The following is a 19620-nucleotide window of genomic DNA, read 5'->3' on the forward strand; positions in this document are numbered from 1 at the left end:
TCTTGGACAACGAAGGCTTTGGCTTAATTCTTAAATTCACACCTGCAACTGGAGCCAACCCCAAGGTCGTGCAAACACATTTGATTGCATCCAGTCTCTTGTTAGTTGAGCCCAAGCCTTTCCTTCTAACCTTTCGCAGCCTCTTCTGTGTTGCAATTTACAATAGCAAGGTGTTCACGAACTAGGAAATGCCCTTTTGCTTTTACATTATGTTACTCTGCAAACTATCACAGATGAGGTATGTGATTATCATTCTTCCTACCAACAAATTCAGGTAGGGAGTAGACAAACAATGACCACAAGGAAGCAAAGAGGTACAGGGGGTCTTTGGTATCTGTTGGGAGTTTCATTTCAGGACCCTCTGTGGATACCAAAATCTGTGGATGCTCAAGTTTCATCTATCTATATATATAGATATATAGATAGCCGGGCTGTGGCGCAGGATGTTGAGCGGCTGCAATAAATCACTCTGACCATGAGGTCATGAATTCGAGGCCAGCCCGTGGCAGGGTGAGCACCTGTCAATTAAAAATTAAAAATAGTCCCTGCTCGTTGCTGACCTAGCAACCCGAAACATAGTTGCATCTATCAAGTAGGAAATAAGGTACCACTTATAAAAGGTGGGGAGGCAAATTTAACTAATTTACACCCTGGAATGAGGAAGTGCCATCAGAGTGGATGATGAAGCAGCTGCCCCCCCCCCCTTTCGTGGCCAGAATCAAACATCCCCTCAGAAGAAGGTTAAATTGCCTCTGCGTCTGTCTGTCTCGGTCTCTGTTTGATGTGTTTATGGCCCCTACTGGGATCTGCACACATCATCCGAAAATACATCACACCATCCTAGACACTTGGGAAGTGTTCGACTTGGGATTTTGTGATACGAAATCCAGCATATCTATCTTGTTTGCTGTGTCATAATAATAATAATAACAACAACAACAACCATCATCATCATCATCATCGTCATCATGATGATGTTGTCGAAGGCTTTCATGGCCAGAATCACTGGGTTGTTGTGAGTTTTTCGGGCTGTATGGCCACGTTCCAGTAGCATTCTTTTCTGACATTTCATCTGTATCTGTGGCTGGCATCTACATAGATTCTGTTGGCAAGGAAGCAATTGCAGTGTGTGTGTGTGTGTGTGTGTGTGTGTGTGTGTGTATGGATGGATGGAGAAAAAACCCTTGTCTGTTGAAACCAGTGGTTCCCAACCTTTGGGCTTCCAGGTGTTTTGGACTTCAACTCCCAGAAATCCCAGCCATCTTATCCGCTGTGAGGAACTGTGGGAGCTGAAGTCCAAAACACCTGGAGGCCCCAAGTTTTGGAACCACTGGTTTAAAGCAAGTGTGAATGTTGCAATTAGTAAGCTTGAATAGCATTGAGTAGCCATGAAGCTGCAAAGTCAATCAGTGAGGGTTTCAATGACTCAGCAAAAGCTGCAGTTCAATAGAAGCAGGTGTGCCTGTAGTTTAGTATGGTTCAGTGTAAGAGAGGCCCCAGTGAGAGAAGGCCTAAATGTTAGTAGGCCTCAGTGTGAGGTAGACCTCAGTCTGAGAATGCCTCAGTGTGAAGAGGCCTCGGTGAGAGAAGGCTTCAGTGTTAGTAGGCCTCAGTCTGAGAATGCCTCAGTGTGAGGAAGGCCTCAGTGTGAGGTAGGCCTCTGTATGAGAAGGCCTCAGTGTGAAGAAGGCCTCAGTCTGAGAATGCCTCAGTGTGAAGAAGGCCTCAGTATGAGAAGTCCTCAGTATGAGAAGTCCTCAGTGTGAAGAAGGCCTCAGTATGAGAATGCCTCGGTGTGAAGAAGGCCTCAGTATGAGAAGGCCTCAGTGTGAAGAGGCCTCTGTGTGAGTAGGCCTGGTGTGAGAAACTTCAGTGAGAGAAGCCCCAGGTTGAAGGCCTTGTGTGTAAAGCTACTGTGTGAAGCTCCTGTGTAAGTTTGTTGTGAGAGGAGGCTCTGTGAGAGCGAAGCTGTTTATCTGCTTGAGAAAGAAGCCCAGCGTCGAAGCAAAGAAGGAAGCATAAAGAACTTTATTTGTGTTATGGAAACAGTGTTTTTGTAAATAATGCAACCATATTATTTTGCTACAAAGAAAAGCCTCCAAAGGAAGATAACATTGGTCTGTGCATTTTTACTGGTGCTGGCTCATGTTGCTGCTAATAAGTTACTCTCATGTACATTTATGGGGAAGGTCTTTTGTTAATAAGCCCACTCGCCCAGGCATAGCAGTATCATTCCTAAACCCAAAGGCAGACGAAAAACCATTCCAGCTGCCACTGCCCTGGATTTGGAGGCAGAGAAGACATAAATACAAATATATATATATTCTTTCCCCGCTCCCCCACGATAACATCATATTTCCCAGTATAGCAAATATTGGGCTACTGTTAATCACACATCAGGCAGACGGGTCCTCTAACAGGATCAAGCGATTAGAGCCAGTTAATCCCAACCTGCTTGGAAAGGCTGGCCTCCCTCCCCGCATCAGATTAGGGAACTACCAGGTTAAAAGCTACAGCGGCAGCAATCAGATGAGAAAGATAAACCATCAGGTGGGATTAAAGGAGGCCCTCTCCTTCCCAGCTGCACTTTCCTTTCCCGGTGGGTAAGCCGGGATTCTTTTAATTTGCTGGTTATGTCCAGGCTGGAGGGACGTGCAAAGCACACGGCTCTGCAGAAAGACACACACACACGCATGCATGCACACGCGATGCAAGTGAAGGCAAGCACGCCAATATCGCTTAGCGAGAGAAATTCCAAAATCCATAGTGTGGCATTATCTTTACTAGGCCAACCCGAAAAGAAATAAAAAACTTTTCTTGGAGATCATTTGCCCTTTTCCTGCAGAGATGATGGCTCAGAAAGGAGTATGTGATACTAAAAGTCATGTTGAATCTTAAAAAGTAAGGCAGCGGAAACAGTCCAGAGATGCTCCGATGGGACTTGCTTCATGCACAACGTGTTAAGCTGTACCTGGAGCAGCCTGTAGGCTTTCTGCGAATGGGGAAAAGAGCTTGATTATGGAAATGTAGCATCTATCTCCACACTCTTATTAACTGGCCGGCCAGTTAACATTCCCTCCCACATTTTGCAGAGGAAAACTAGGATACGCTTGGTCACATAATCCTCACAAGCATACTGGAGACGGCAAAAGGTATCCACAAGGCAGAACATGCAAACCAGGAGAGGCTGCAGCGGTTTGCTTCAGCCTGAGGCTAACGGGAAGAGCAAGGTTCACTTCATTTCTCTCCTCTCTGCCACCAAAACAGCAACAGAAACAGAGGCATGTGATGCCAAGTCATTGACCCAAATGTGCAAGCCAAGCCATGTGCTACCAAGGTAAACAAACAACAATGCAACGTGTTGTCGAAGGCATTCATGACCAGAATCATTGGGTTGCTGTGAGTTTCCCAGGCTGTATGGCTATGTTCCAGAAGCATTCCCTCCCGACATTTTGCCCACATCTATGTCAGGCATCCCCAGAGGTTGTGAGGCCTGTTGGAAACTAAGCAAATGGGGTTTATATATCTGTGAAATAATATTCAGGGTGGGAGAAAGAACTCTTGTCTGTTTGAAGCAAGTGTGAATGTTGCCATTGGCCACCTTGATTAACATCAAATAGCCTTGCAGCTTCAAAGCCTGGCTGCTTCCTGCCTGGGGGAATCCTTTGTTGGGAGGTGTTGGCTGGCCCTGATTGTTTCCTGTCTGAAATTCCCATTTTTTGAGCGTTGCTCTTTATTTACTTTCCTGATTCTAGAGTTTTTTTTTAAAATCTGGTAGCCAAATTTTGTTCATGTTCATAGTTTCCTTTTTTTCCTTTGAAGTTGTCCACCTGCTTGTGGATTTCAATGGCTTCTCTGTGACCACCATGACAGATTACAGAGAGAAGCCACTGAACTCCACAAGCATGTGGACAATTTTAACAGAAAGAAGGAAACCAAGAAAATGAGCAAAATCTGGCTAGGTAAAGGAAAAGCTTCCCCCCAAAGTTAAGTCTAGTCGTGTCCGACTAGACTTAATGTTGTCTAGATGCTCATCTCCATTTCTAAGCCAAAGAGCCAGCATTGTCCATAGATGCCTCCAAGGTCATGCGGCTGGCATAACTTTAACTATGCTGTATTCCGCCTCAAGTAGAAACATATTATTATTATTATTATTATTATTATTATTATTATTAAAATACCTTATTCCCTCAATTGAAGAGTTCATTGGCAGCTATCCAAGGGTACATCTACACTGTAGAATTAATGCAGTTTGTCCCCACTTGGACTGCCATGGTTTAATGCTATGGAATCCTGGAATTTGTAGTTTGGTGATAGACTAGTCTCCAGAGCAGCAGGAAGAAGCATGTCACCTCTCTCAATGGGACATCCTTTCAAATATGTGAACATAGTTTAGGATTTGAGATACACAGATGACTTTTGCATATACTACTGATATTTAATAGAAGATGCATAAGTTTGTATTCGCATGGGGTGGACTAGATGGCCTTGAGGACCCTGCACCCCATAATGTATGAGTCTATGATTGAATTATTATTCTTTTTGCTCTGCATGTTCCAAAAAGGCAATTTTGCATATACAAAATGCTGCACTTTTCTTTTTTTGGGAGGGTGAGGATAGCAAAGAGAATATGGATTTTGCATAAAACCATCTTAAGAGTACAAAGGCTTCCTTACCAGATTTAGATGTTTGGAGAATTCTGGGCAGGATCGTTTGGTACGACATAAATTTGTAATAATATTTTAGTTTGTAGATAAATATTAAAACAGGTATATTTTTGTGCTCGAGGCAGCCAGCCAAAGCTAACTTGAATATTTAAGGCTTGCGCAATTAACAATCTGCATAACATTTTCACGGCAGATGCCAAATTAAGAGTTGGCAGAAGAAGTTACTCTTACTCCACAGTATAAACCATTAGCGTGAAAAGCCTGAGTCAGCCTTGGAAAAAAGCCTGGCAAACTGCTTCAAATAACAAAGGCCAATAGAGGATATGTGTACATGGGGGCAGGGGGAATTAAAATATTTGTTTTTTACTCTTCCCACCATTGCGTTTCCAATCTCAATTGCTGTAATCACAAGGACTAGAAACCAGCCATTATGTGACCAAAGTTCTTCATCTTTACCTCTAATATCCTTCCCTCCAGTGAGCAGCCAGGCAGTATTTCCTGGAGGATGGACTGGTTGGATCATCTTGCCAAGGTCCAAGGCACTCTCAGGATTTTCCTCCGGCATCGAAGTTCAAAAGCGTCTCTCTTCCTTCGCTTAGCCTTCCTTATGGTCCAGTTCTCGCATCCATAGGTTACTACGGGGAATGGCATTGCTTTCACTATGGGGACCTTGGTTGCCATTGTGATGTCCCTGCTCTTCACTATTTTGTCAAGGTTGGCCATTGCTCTCCTCCCAAGAAGGAAATGTCTTCTGATTTTCTGGCTGCAGTCTGCATCTGCAGTGATCTTCGCACCTAGAAATATAAAGTCTGTCACTGCCTCCACGTTTTCTCCCTCTATTTGCCAGTCATCAATCAGTCTGGTTGCCATGATCTTGGTTTTCTTGATGTTTAACTGCAGCCCGGCTTTTGCACTTTCTTCTTTCACCTTGGTGATAAGGCTCCTCAGTTCCTTCTCACTTTCAGCCATCAGAGTGGTATCATCTGCATACCTAAGGTTGTCAATGTTTCTTCCAGCAATTTTAACTGCAGCCTTGGATTCATCAAGCCCCACACATCACACGTTGTTGACCATTATAGGCCTTCCGTTCACCGTTATAGGCTTTCCATTCACCATTATGAGAGGAGACATGATAGCCATGTACAAATACGTGAAGGGAAGTCATAGGGAGGAGGGAGCAAGCTTATTTTCTGCTGCCCTGCAGACTAGGACACGGAACAATGGCTTCAAACTACAGGAAAGGAGATTCCACCTGAACATCAGGAAGAACTTCCTCACTGTGAGGGCTGTTCGACAGTGGAATTCTCTCCCCCAGACTGTGGTGGAGGCTCCTTCTTTGGAGGCTTTTAAGCAAAGGCTGGATGGCCATCTGTTGGGGGTGCTTTGAATGCGATTTCCTGCTTCTTAGCGGGGGGTTGGACTGGATGGCCCATGAGGTCTCTTCCAACTCTACTATTCTATGATTCTATGATTATAGGCCTTCCGTTGACCATTATAGGCCTTCCGTTGACCATTATAGGCCTTCCGTTGACCATTAAGGCCTTCCGTTGATCATTAGAGACCTTCTGCTGCCATTAGAGGCCTTCCGCTCACCATTATAGGCTTTCCGTGCACCATTATAGGCCTTCTGTTGACCATTATAGGCCTTCTATTGACCATTATCGGCCTTCTGTTGACCATTATCGGCCTTCTGTTGACCATTATCGGCCTTCTGTTGACCATTAGAGGCCTTCCGTTGACCATTATAGGCCTTCCGTTGACCATTAAGGCCTTCTGTTAATCATTAGAGACCTTCTGCTGCCCATTAGAGGCCTTCCGCTCACCATTATAGGCTTTCCGTTCACCATTATAGGCCTTCTGTTAACCATTATAGGCCTTCCGTTGACCATTATCGGCCTTCTGTTGACCATTAGAGGCCTTCCGTTGACCATTATAGGTCTTCCATTGATCATTAAAACCTCCGTTGACCATCGAAGCCTTCCGTTGACAATTAAAGCCTTCTGTCGAGAATTATAGGCCTTCCACTGACCAATATAGGCCTTCCGTTGACCATTATAGGCCTTCCATTGACCATTAAAGCATTCCGCTGACCATTATAGGCCTTCCGTTGACCATTATAGGCCTTCCATTGACCATTATAGGCCTTCCATTGACCATTAAAGCATTCCGCTGACCATTATAGGCCTTCCGTTGACCATTATAGGCTTTCTGCTGACCATTATAGGCCTTCCATTGACCATTAAATCTTCAGTTATAAAGACACTCAAGTGGTCTACAACTTAATATGGAACTCCCTCCAATGGAAAACTCTGCTGGCCTTCTGTTTACTGGGTTGCTGTGAGTTTTCCGGGCTGTATGGACATGTTCCAGAAGCATTCTTTCCTGATGTTTCACCTGCATCTATGGCAGTTCATTCCCAGAGGTAATGAATAAGGTATGTTGGAAACTAGTCAAGTAGGATTTATATATCTGTGAAATGTTCAGTGTGGGAGAAAGGACTCTTTGTTTGTTTGAGGCAGGTGTGAATGTTTCAACTGGCCACCTTGATTAGCATTGTAGCTTCAAGGTCTGGCTGCTTACTGCCTGGGGGAATCCTATGTTGGGAACTGTTAACTGGCCCTGACTGATTCATGTCTGGAATTCCTGTTTTCTGAGTGTTGTCCTTTATTTACTGGCCTGATTTTAGAGTTTTTTAAAAAAAAAAATATTGGTAGCCAGATTTTGTTCATTTTCATGGGTTTCTCCTTTCTTTTGAAATAGTCCACATGCTTGTTTATTTCAATGGTTTATCTGTGTAGCATGACATGGTAGTTGTTAGAGTGGTCTAGCATTTCTGTGTTCTCAAATAATAAAGACCTTTATGTTTACACAGGACTTTGGTTCTTATCTTGTTGGCGCCGAAGGATATTTTAATGCACTTTCATTATGTTTTATACATGTTATAAATTGTTTTAAACTAATGTTTTAACAGGATTGTTTGTTGATAATGCTTTAATTCTGTTACAGAACTGCTGTAACATGCAGAACAACATTACATGGCTGAATAGCTGCTTGAACCTTGATCTCCAAAGTTATAGCCCAACACCTGAATCAGCTGGCTCCTAAGCTTTGTTTCACCAATATTATATGCTGCCTTGGCTCCATTTTGGGAGAAAGGTGCAATATAAATTCAACAGATAAATAAAACAGAAACGTAGCTTTTAAGCAATTGAGATGAGATTTGGAAGAATCCAGAAAAGTGCCTTCATATCACTGTACCATCACAACAAAGGGAGCCTGACACAAACCGAGACACTGAAAAATGAAGTTTCTAGACCTCTTGCATCTATTATCAGCCTGGCAGAGGAAGTGACACCTAACATTCCCGCTCCCAGAAATTCTTGCAATAAATGACACAACTAACAGACAAGAGAAAAACACCTCTACTGCACCTTCATAACAAATAGTCCCTGACAGGAGCCCATTAACGCCTGAAATTCTGTAGAAAGACAAGCACACTGGAAAGACCCGGTTTGCAAATCCCACATTGCCCTCCAATGGTGGCCAGGAGCAAGAGCACACTGTTTGTTTACACAATGTCATCTCTGCCATAGAAATGCAAAGGGCTTCATTGCGGTCCCTTCTGCACTGCCATATAGAATCCAGATTATCTGCTTTGAACTGGATTATATGTATTTATATATTTACATCATTTTTACCCTGCCCTTCTCACCCGGAGGGACTCAGGGTGGTTTACAACAGTTGGCAAATTACACTGCCCAAAATACATTCAATAAAACAACGACATATCAATAAACAATAAAACAGTACTATATAAATTAAAACTCTAATTAGACTCTATTAAACCATGAATTATAAAATTTAAAAATGCATGTACAGTAGAGTCTCACTTATCCAAGCCTCACTTATCCAAGCCTTTGGATAATCCAAGCCATTTTTGTAGTCAATGTTTTCAATATATCCTGATATTTTGGTGCTAAATTCGTAGATACAGTAATTCTAACATAGCATTACTGCGTATTGAACTACTTTTTCTGTCAAATTTGTTGTATAACATGATGATTTGGTGCTTAATTTGTAAAATCATAACCTAATTTGATGTTTAATAGGCTTTTCCTTAATCTCTCCTTATTATCCAACATATTCGCTTATCTAAGCTTCTGCCGGCCCGTTTAGCTTGGATAAGTGAGACTCTACTTTATAGTTAAATTATACGGCAGTGTAGACTCAGATAATCCAGTTCAAAAAAGATAATGTGGATTATCTGCTTTGATAATCTGGATTATACGGCAGCGTAGAAAGCCCTGCACTTCATGTTTTTTTCCTTCCTCTGTTTTGTGCGGCTCTGAAAATCTCTTTAAAGTGGAATATTCTAGCCTTTCAAGGAATCTGAAGCCCTTTTCTCCAAGTGTGAGACAGAGAAAGAGCCTTGTAAAGAGAAATGCTAAAGTTCATTCTTTTCTTCTACATCTGAAAAGGATTTGTACAAGTGATCTTGGAGTCTCAGATCTGAAAATGAACAGGAAACAACAGTGTGATGTAGCAGCTAAAAAGACAACATGATTCTAGGCTGCATCAATAGGAATTTAGTGTCTTGATCAGTGATGGCCGAGCTTTTGCGCTTGGTGTATCAAAATTCACCAAAAAACCTAGCATGACTTTGGTGGTGTGTCACTTTGAGAAAAAAACCATAATTTTGCAATATGTATAGTTTAAATAACAAAAATGTATAATTGTAATATATAACTGTATTTAATAAATCAAAAACTATTTAATACCATTATTTCCATGTACAACAATCTGTAGTACCTCTTGCAGTTTCCACACTGATTTTTCTCTATTCTAGTTTCAATGTAGTCATGAATAATGAATAATATAATAATAATATAATAGTAATAATATGATAATATGCTACAATAATAATAGAATAGAATGATATAATAATCAATCTCTCTCTCTCTCTCTCTCTCTCTCTCTCTCTATATATATATATATATATATATATATATAAATGTAATGTGCATAATTCCCATGGAGTAAACAACAAAACCACTGGACCAAATCACACCAAATTTGGCCACAAAAGACATAGTCATCCAATCAATCTGCATGTGGAAGCATGTCAGCAAAAATGGCTAGGTGTGTCAGTGCTGACACGCGTGTCCTAGGTTGGCCATCACTGGTCTAGATTGAGGGAAGTCAAGGTCCAACTCCATCCTGTTTTGGTCAGACCTCACTTGGAATAATCCAGTGTCCAGTCCTATGTACCAGATTTCAAGGAGGAGGTTGATAAGCTGGAAGGTGTCCAGAGAAAGGTGACCAAAATTGTCAAAGGTCTGGAAGCCAAACTCTTGGAGGAGATGCTTAGGGAGGTGGGTCTGATAAGATTGGAGAAGAGAACATTAAGAGGGGTCATGACAGCCATTTTCAATATATGTCATATATGAGGGAGGGGGCAAGCTTGTTTTCGGCTGCTGTAGAGACTAACACCCAGTGCAATGGATTCAGATTGCTGGAAAAGAGATTCTTACCTAAACATTAGAAAGAAATGGGTTGCTGTGAGTTTTCCGGGCTGTATGGCCATGTTCCAGAAGCATTGTCTCCTGATGTTTTGCCCACTTCTATGGCAGGCATCCTCAGAGGTTGTGAGGTCTGTTGCAAACTAGACAAGTGAGGCTTATATATCTGTGGAAAATCCAGGGTGGAAGAAAGAACTCTTCTCTATTGGAGGCATGTGTGAATGCTGCAATTGGCCACCTTGATTAGCATTGAATGGCCTTGCAGCTTCAAAGCCGCCTTGAGTCCCCTCAAGGAGTTGAGAAAGCCGGGGTAGAAATGTGTAAATAAATAAATAGTCATTATGCTTAGTCCTTGGTCCTTTCCCGCCACTGTTCTTCTATGTTTAATTGGACATGCTGAGAATGGTGCTATCGTGCAACCATTTGAATATTGGGTTGCTGTGAGTTTTTGGGCTGTATGGGTTTGTTCCAAGTATCATTCTCTCCTGGCGTTTCTCCTGCCTCTATGGCAGGCATCATCAGAGACTTGTTCAGAGGTGTGTAAAGCAATCGGGGAGTCCTTCTAAGGACAAAAGGTCTTAAAGGGACCGAGAGAGACCACATAGGAATCAGGGGCTGCTGTAGATGAACACAGAAAACGTGGTACAGTATACTTAAAGCGATAAATAGGGAATTTATACAGCCTAGCAGATTATGTTGAAATGCAACTCCTTTATCAGCACCAGCAACGGGCTTGAATGCTGAAAGCTCCTGTCCAGGAATACTCAAATGTGTTGTTGAAGGTTGCTGTGAGTTTTTCGGGCTGTATGGCCATTTTCCAGTAGCATTCTGTCCTAACGTTTCGCCTGCACCTGTGGCTGGCATCTTCAGAGGTTTCTTCAGAAGTCTGTGGGAATGAGACAAGTGAAATATATCTGTGGAATGTTCAGGGTGGGAGAAAGAACTCTTGTCTGTTTGAAGCTAGTGTGAATGTTGCAATTAGCCAGCTTGATTAGAATTGAGTAGCCATGCAGCTGCAAAGCCTGATTGTTGCTGCCTATGAGCATCTTTTGTTTGGGAGGTATTAACTGGCACTTGATTGGATTGCTGTGAGTTTTCCGGGCTGCATGGCATTCTCTCCTGACATTGTGCCTGCATCTATGGCAGGCATCCTTAGAGGTTCCGGTCCCCTTGATCAGGTTGTGTAAGTGTTATTTATTGCTATATAATTGTAATTGTATGCTACCGAGCCCAATTCAAAGTGCTGGTCTTGGCCTACAAATCCCTTAAACGGTTCTGGTCCAATTTACCTGTCCGAACGTATCTTCCCTTATGAGCCCACAAGAACCTTAAGATCTTCTGGAGAGGCCCTACTCTCAGTCCCACCCGCCTCACAGGCACGGCTGAGACAGGGCCTTCTCGGTGGTGGCTCCCCGGCTGTGGAACTCCCTACCCAGTGACATTCGGCAGGCCCCATCCCTTTTGGGGTTCAGAAAAAAACTGAAGACCTGGCTATGTACGCAGGCATTTGAAGAATAAGCATGTGTTGGCTTCGACGCGGTCTGAATTACGGCTCTTGTATAAGGTCTGGTGGATGAATGGCATAAGCACTTTGCATTGTTTTAAACTTGTATATTGTATTTTATGACTATTTTATGACTGTTTTAACTGTTTTAATCGTTTTAGTTTATTGTATATCCGTGTAACGGCATCAATTGCCACTTGTAAGCCGCCCTGAGTCCCCTCGGGTGAGAAGGGCGGGGTATAAATAATTGAAATAAATAATAAATAAATATTGTTTTACCTTGCTTAATAATGTGTTATTATGTTGTTATGTAATGTATGTGTGGTTTTCATGATTGGAAACCGCCCCGAGTCCCATCCGGGAGATAGGGCGGTATATAAATAAAGTTTTATTATTATTATTTTTAATTAATTTTTATTATGATTTTCAAAACTTTACAGCGAAAGAGTGAGAACAAGTTTTTAAAGGAAAGTGAAGAAAAAGAAAGTAGAGCCAAAATTCCCCCCACCTACCACCCACCAAAAAAAAGAAAAAGAAATAATAATAATAATTAGGAAAAAAATAGAAATAAAAAGCAAAATAATTGTTGACTTCTGTTCCTCTTCCTTTACCCCATACCTATCTAATCTTCGTATATCATAAACTTCTGCAAATTAATTACATTTTCCTCTATCTATATAGGATCCGTCCTTCATACTATTGTTAATTTATTTTCTGGGAGATAGGGCGGTATATAAATAAAGTTTTTTATTATTATTATTATTATTATTATTATTATTATTATTATTATTATTATTGTGACATCTGTTGAAAACCAGGCAAGTGAAGTTTATATACAGTAGAGCAGGGGTCCCCAAACTAAGGCCCGGGGGCCGGATGCGGCCCTCCAAGGTCATTTACCTGGCCCCCGCCCTCATTTATAATATAATATTTTATATCAGTTTTAATAATATAATATATTGTATATACATATAGGGAACCCTGGTGGCGAAGTGTGTTAAAGCACTGAGCTGCTGAACTTGCGGACCAAAAGGTCCTGGGTTCAAATCTCGGGAGCGGAGTGAGCACCCGCTGCTGCTCCAGCTTCTGCCAAACTAGCAGTTCGAAAACATGCCAATGTGAGTATATCAATAGGTACCGCTCCGGTGGGAAGGTAATGGTGCTCCATGCAGTCATGCTGGCCACATGACCTTGGAGGTGTCTATGGACAACACCGGCTTTTCGGCTTAGAAATGGAGATGAGCACCAGCCCCCAGAGTCAGACATGACTGGACTTAACGTCAGGGGAAAACCTTTACCTTTTACTATGTACATATGATATTGATAATAATATTATCATTTTATACAATATAATATTAATAATAATACCATATAATAATATTAATTATATGTTATATATTACTTATAATATTACAGTACAGTGGTATAGTTCAATCTATATATATAAAAGAGTGATGGTATCACGGCAGCGGACAAAACAACAAAAGTAAACACCCCACAACCTCAAAAATTGACAGCACAACCCCTCATCCATGCCTCTAGGTTGATACAGTAGAGTCTCACTTATCCAACATAAACGGGCCGGCAGAACGTTGGATAAGTGAATATGTTGGATAATAAGGAGGGTTTAAGGAAAAGCCTATTGAATGTCAAATTACATTATGGTTTTACAAATTAAGCACCAAAACATCCTGTTTGAAATACAAAACCCCTGGAAGCTGGGAACACACTAATATACTGTAGATTAATCATCTCTAGAATCCCATATTGAGCAGAGCAATGGCACACTGGGAAACAAAAATTTGCTAAATATTTGATATTGGTCAACTGTCTCCAGAATCTCACCTGGAGCTGGGTGGCTCTGTGTTGGGAGGAGGGCTTGGCCCCTCCTCCCTTCAGAGGCTCTCCAGCCTGGCAGAACGGGGCTGGGCTGGAGAGCCTCTGAAGGGAGGAGGGGGTCTCTTGTGTTTCTAGGGTGCTATGCCTCTAATGATTCTTGCTTGGGTTAAAAGAGGAGGAGGAGGAAGAAGACAGAAGTGCAAGTTGCTGCAAGGCTGACAGGGGTAAAAGAGGGAGAAGAGGGAGGAGGAGGAGGAAGAAGAGTGCGTGGGGGAGAAAAAGGAAGGAGAGAGAGAGGGGGGATCTGGAGCAAAATGTGTGTGTGTGTGCAGGAGGAAAGGGGGGTCCTCCGCCCACCCACCCAGGTAAGGAGATTACAGAAGGCAGCCAGCTGCTTTGGCTTCTCTCCCTCCCCATTCTTTCCTTCCAATCACGAGCCATTTGGAAACAAGGCCGGTTTGGAGACACGAGGCTCTGCCTGCACCAAGAGAAAGAGGGAGGAAGAGCCATGCGTTTCCTTTTTTCCCCCTCCTCCCTCCCTCCCTCCCTCGCATATAAATGGCCCCCCATGGGATGATTTACCCCCCTTCCCTCCCTTCCCTTCGGAGATGCGCTTTCCTCCTTCCAGTTTTTTCGAAAGGGAAAGAGCCACAGCTCTCACCTTGGATTGAGTGAAGGATGCAATGTTTCCAATTGGCCACTAGATGGCGTCGGATAATACGGAGTGTCGGATAAGCGGAAGTCGGATAAGTGAGACTCTACTGTACAACAAAAAGAAAAGAAAAATAAAGTCCTAATTAGAGGGAGAGGAATAATTGTTTTTATCCAATTGCTGCCAGTTAGAAGGCTAAGCTCCGCTCACTTGGTCTCCTAGCAACCCACTCAGCCCAGGGGACCCTTTACCTTAACTACCACCAATTCCTCAATACTTTATTTCCCATACCACCATACTTCGCCACAGCAATGCGTGGCTGGGCACAGCTAGTATCTAATATATAAAAGAGTGATGGCATCAGGGCAGCGGACAAAACAACAAAACTACAGGCCCCCCAACCTTGACATTTGACAATACAACCCATCATCCATGGCTCTAGGTTGATACAACAAAAAGAAAAGAAAAATAAAGTCCTAATTAGAGGGAGAGGAATAATTGTTTTTATCCAATTGCTGCCAGTTACAAGGCTAAGTTCCGCCCACTTGGTCTCCTAGCAACCTACTCAGCCCAGGGGACAGGCACAAGAGTTTGGAGAGACCCCTAAGGGCCATCCAGCCCAACGCTTTCTACTATGCAGCAGGACACAATCCAAGCATTCACAACACATGGACAACATATAAATACTATACAATACTACAGGGACATAGACCCCCTCTATCCTCACCACTTTCACAGTACACAAACAACCAAATGCATACTAAACATAAGGACAACCATACAACAGACATTCAATACCACCACTACCTCAGCAAGTTCTCACCAACACCACCAGACTTCGCCACAGCAACGCGTGGCCGGGCACAGCTAGTAGTAATATATAATGCTAATATTGTGCTATGCTAATAATACAATATATTGTATTACATACAGCTGCTCTGAGTTCCCTTTGGGGTGAGAAGGGTGGGATATAAATGTAGTAAATAAATGTAGTAAATGAATAAATAAATAATTTTGGACTTAGGCTCGCCCAAAGTCTGAAATGACTTGAAGACACACAACAACAACAATCCTAATTAACCTGACTATCTCATTGGCCAGAAGCAGGCCCACACTTCCTATTGAAATCCTGATAGGTTTATGTTGGTTAAAATTATTTTCATTTTTAAATACTGTATTGGTTTTTCATTGTTATTGTTGTTGTTTTGCACTACAAATAAGACGTGTGCTGTGTACATAGGAATTTGTTCGTTTTTTTTTTTCAAATGATAATTCGGCCCCTCAACAATCTGAAGGATTGTGGACCGGCCCTCTGCTTTAAAAGTTTGGGGACCCCTGCAGTAGAGTCTCACTTATCCAAGCCTCGCTTATCCAAGCCTCGGGATAATCCAAGCCATTTTTGTAGTCATTGTTTTCAATATATCATGATATTTTGGTGCTAAATTCGTAAATACAGTAATTACAACAGAACATTACTGCGTATTGAACTACTTTTTCTGTCAAATTTGTTGTATAACATGATGTTTTGGTGCTTAATTTGTAAAATCATAACCTAATTGGATGTTTAATTGGCTTTTCCTCAACCCGTCTTTATAATCCAAGATATTCGCTTATCCAAGCTTCTGCCAGCTCGTTTAGCTTGGATAAGTGAGACTCTACTGTATCTGTGGAAAGTCCAGGGCGGGAGAAAGTCTTGTCTGCTTAAGGCAAATGTTAACTTAGCAATTGGCCACTTTGGTTAGCATTGAATGGCCTTGCAGCTTCAAGGGTCGGGCTGTGGCGCAGCTGGCTAGTAACCAGCTGCAATAAATCACTACTGACCGAGAGGTCATGAGTTCGAAGCCCGGGTCGGGTTAAGCCCCCGACCATTAAATAGCCCGGCTTGCTGTTAACCTATGCAGCCCCAAAAGACAGTTGCATCTGTCAAGTAGGGAAATTAAGGTACGCTTTATGCGGGAGGCTAATTTAACTAATTTACAACATAAAACTGCCAGCAAAACATGAGGAAAGGAATGAGGAAGTACAGCCACTAGTGGACAGTGAAGCAACAGCTCCCCCTGTGGCCGGCATCGTGAAGCTGGAAAAAAATGTTAAATGCCTCTGTGTCTGTCTATATATGTTGTTTGTCTGTTGGCACTGAATGTTTGCCATATATGTTCATTGTAATCTGCTCTGAATCCCCTTCGGGGTGAGAAGGGTGGAATATAAATACTGTAAATAAATAAATAAATAAATAAATAAGGACGGGCTGCTTACTGCTTGGGGAATCCTTTGTTAGGAGGTGTAAGCTGGCCCTGATTGTTTTCTGTCTGGATTACCCGTTTTCTGAGTGTTGTTTTTTAGGGCCATGCTGTGGAACAATAGGAGCTACAGCAGGCATGGGGCCGACTTGGGCCCTCCAGGTGTTTTGGACTTCAACTCCCACAATTCCTAACAGCCTGCCGGCTGTTAGGAATTGTGGGAGTTGAAGTCCAAAACACCTGGAGGGCCCAAGTCGGCCCCATGCCTGCTGTAGCTCCTGTTGTTCCACAGCATGGAGCTCTGGCAGCCCAAGTGGTGCCAACGCGCATCAATCCTGCAGTGTAGACAGACCCCCCACTTCCGAGAAGCCCACTCACCCAGCACCAGGACGGAGTCTCCTGGCTTCACCTCCGCCTCCAGCAGACCTCGGAACCGCTCCAAGCCCCCGAACCATTCTCCCGGCACCGCAGCCCCTTCCAGCCGGTAGCGAGCCTCCCAGAAGCCGCGGTCTCGGTAGCCTGCATTGGATTCAGGCAGCTGCCTCGCCATGCGGCCGGAGCAAAACCACGTGGAGCTTCCGGAGGCCAGTTTCCTGATTGTATGCGCACGCTCGCTGAAAAGGCGCCCGACCAGAAACGTAGCCTGATTCTTCTTAAGGCAAGTGTGAAGGTTGCAGTTGGCCACCCTGATTAGAATCGAATGGCCTTGCAGCTTCAGTGCCTGGGGGGATCCATTGTTGGGAGGTGTTAGCTGGCCCTGATTGTTTCTTGTCTGGAATTCCTCTGTTTTAAAAGTTTTCAAAGTCCTGACTTTAAAGTTCTTTAACACTGATAGCCAGATTGTGTTCATTTTCATGGTTTCCCCCTTTCTGTTGAAATTGTCCACATTCTTATAGATTTCAATGACCTCTCTGTGTAGTTTGACATGATGGTTGTTAGAGTGGTCCAGCATTTCTGTGTACTCCAATAATATGCTGTGTACAGGTTAGTTCAAGTGGTCTGTTATGGCTGACATCTCTGGTTGATTAGTCTGTAGTGTCTTTCATGTTCCTTGATTCGTGTTTGAGCGGGAAGCAGCCACGCTTTGAAGCTGCAAGGCTATTCAATGCTGATCAAAGTGGCCAAGTGCAACATTCACACTTGCCTCCAACAGACAAAAGTTATTTCTCCCCCTCTGGACATTATTTCACAGATATATAAACCCCACTTACCTAGTTTCCAAGGTGGTGAAGTGTGTTAAAGCACTGAGCTGCTGAACTTGCAGACCGAAAGGTCCCAGGTTCAAGCCCCGGGAGCGGCGGGAGCGGCCACTGTTAGCTCCAGCTTCTGCCAACCTAGCAGTTCGAAAACATGCCAATGTGAGTAGATCAATAGGTACCGCTCCGGTGGGAAGGTAACGGTGCTCCGTGCAGTCATGCTTATGGCCGCATAACCTTGGAGGTGTCTATGGACAACGCCGGCTCTTCGGCTTAGAAATGGAGATGAGCACCAACCCCCAGAGTCAGACATGACTGGACTTAACGCCAGGGAAAACCTTTACCTTTTACTACCTAGTTTCCAACAGACCTCACAACCTATAAGAATACCCGCTATAGATGTGGGCGAAGCGTCAGGAGAGAATGCTTCTGAAACATGGCCAGACAGCCCGGAAAACTCACAGCAACCCAGTGATTCCGGCCATGAAAGCCTTCGACAACACATGCACATCCTTGTTATATTGAGCCTCTCCAAGCTGAGACAGAAAACTCACACAACCTAATTCCATACAGTGTTTTATGTGTTTTAATTATTCTGTAACCTGCCTGGAGCCACGAGGAGAAAATATGGTTTATTTTATGTTCCAGCATTGAATCTTTGCCATATATATGTTGTGCTCTTCCCTGAGTCCCCACTGGGGTGAGAAGGCCGGAATATAAAGGTTTTAAATAAATAGATATATATATATTGTATAGAAATATGTTTTAATATGTAGCTTTTATAGAAGTATATTTTGTGGTATTTTTTATGTGTGTGTATAAAGGTAAAGGTTTTCCCCTGACGCAAAGTTCAGTAATGTCTGACTCTGGGGGTTGGTGGTCATCTCCATTTCTAAGCTGAAGAGCCGGCGTTGTCCGTAGACACCTCCAAGTTCATGTGGCCAGCATGACTGCATGGAGCGCCGTTACCTTCCCGCCAGAGCGGTACCTATTGATCTACTCCGGGCTGTGTCACAGCTGGCTAGTAACCAGCTGCAATAAATCACTACTGACCGAGAGGTCATGAGTTCAAAGCCCGGGTCGGGTTAAGCCCCCGACCATTAAATAGCCCGGCTTGCTGTTGACCTATGCAGCCCCGAAAGACAGTTGCAGCTGTCAAGTAGGGAAATGTAGGTACGCTTTATGCGGGAGGCTAATTTAACTAATTTACAACATCATAAAAACTGCCAGCAAAACACGAGGAAAGCAATGAGGAAGTACAGCCACTAGTGGACGGTGAAGCAACAGCTCCTCCTGTGGCCGGAATCGTGAAGCTGGAAAAATGTTAAATGCCTCTGTGTCTGTCTATACTGTATGTTGTTTGTCTGTTGGCATTGAATGTTTGCCATATATGTGTTCATTGTAATCCGCCCTGAGTCCCCTTCGGGGTGAGAAGGGCGGAATATCAATACTGTAAATAAATAAATAAATAAATAAATACTCACATTTGCATATTTCCAAACTGCTAGGTTGGCAGGAGCTGGGGCTAACAGCGGGCACTCATTCCGCTCCTGGGATTTGAACCTGGGACCTTTCGGTCTGCAAGTTCAGCAGCTGAGTGCTTTAACACACTTCGCCACCAGGGCTCCTATATATGTATTTACACACACACAAGGAGTGGGGTGAGTTCCCTCTGTTAGCCCCAGCTTCTGCCAACCTAGCAGTTCGAAAACATGCCAATGTGAGTAGCTCAATAGGTACCGCTCCGGCGGGAAGGTAACGGCTCTCCATGCAGTCATGCCGGGCACAAGATCTTGGAGGTGTCTACGGACAACGCCGGCTCTTCGGCTTAGAAATGGAGATGACCCCCAGAGTCAGACATGACTGGACTTAATGGGGGAAACCTTTACCTTTACCTTTAACTGTATTTCAATATTAATGACAAGTCAATACAGACAGCTCCCAAGTTATGTACAAGATGAGTTCTGTAGGTTTGTTCTTAAGTTGGAAGTTTAAGTTGAAAC

The 19620-nt window shown here is 43.3% G+C and overlaps 1 protein-coding gene across 1 annotated transcript in view; it reads right to left on the reverse strand.

Moving 5' to 3' along the window:
* The window catches only part of eef1akmt4 (EEF1A lysine methyltransferase 4), a 60538-nt gene extending 43499 nt beyond the window's left edge, over positions 1 to 17039 (reverse strand). The window contains exon 1 of the mRNA XM_062976855.1: positions 16800 to 17039. Coding sequence (XP_062832925.1) covers positions 16800 to 16971 — 172 coding nt within the window. The 5' untranslated portion in view covers positions 16972 to 17039. The remainder of the gene's footprint in view (positions 1 to 16799) is intronic.
* Between the last annotated feature and the right edge of the window lie 2581 nt (positions 17040 to 19620).

Source organism: Anolis carolinensis, chromosome 3 (assembly GCF_035594765.1).
Source record: "Anolis carolinensis isolate JA03-04 chromosome 3, rAnoCar3.1.pri, whole genome shotgun sequence".
NCBI classification, from domain to species: domain Eukaryota; kingdom Metazoa; phylum Chordata; class Lepidosauria; order Squamata; family Dactyloidae; genus Anolis; species Anolis carolinensis.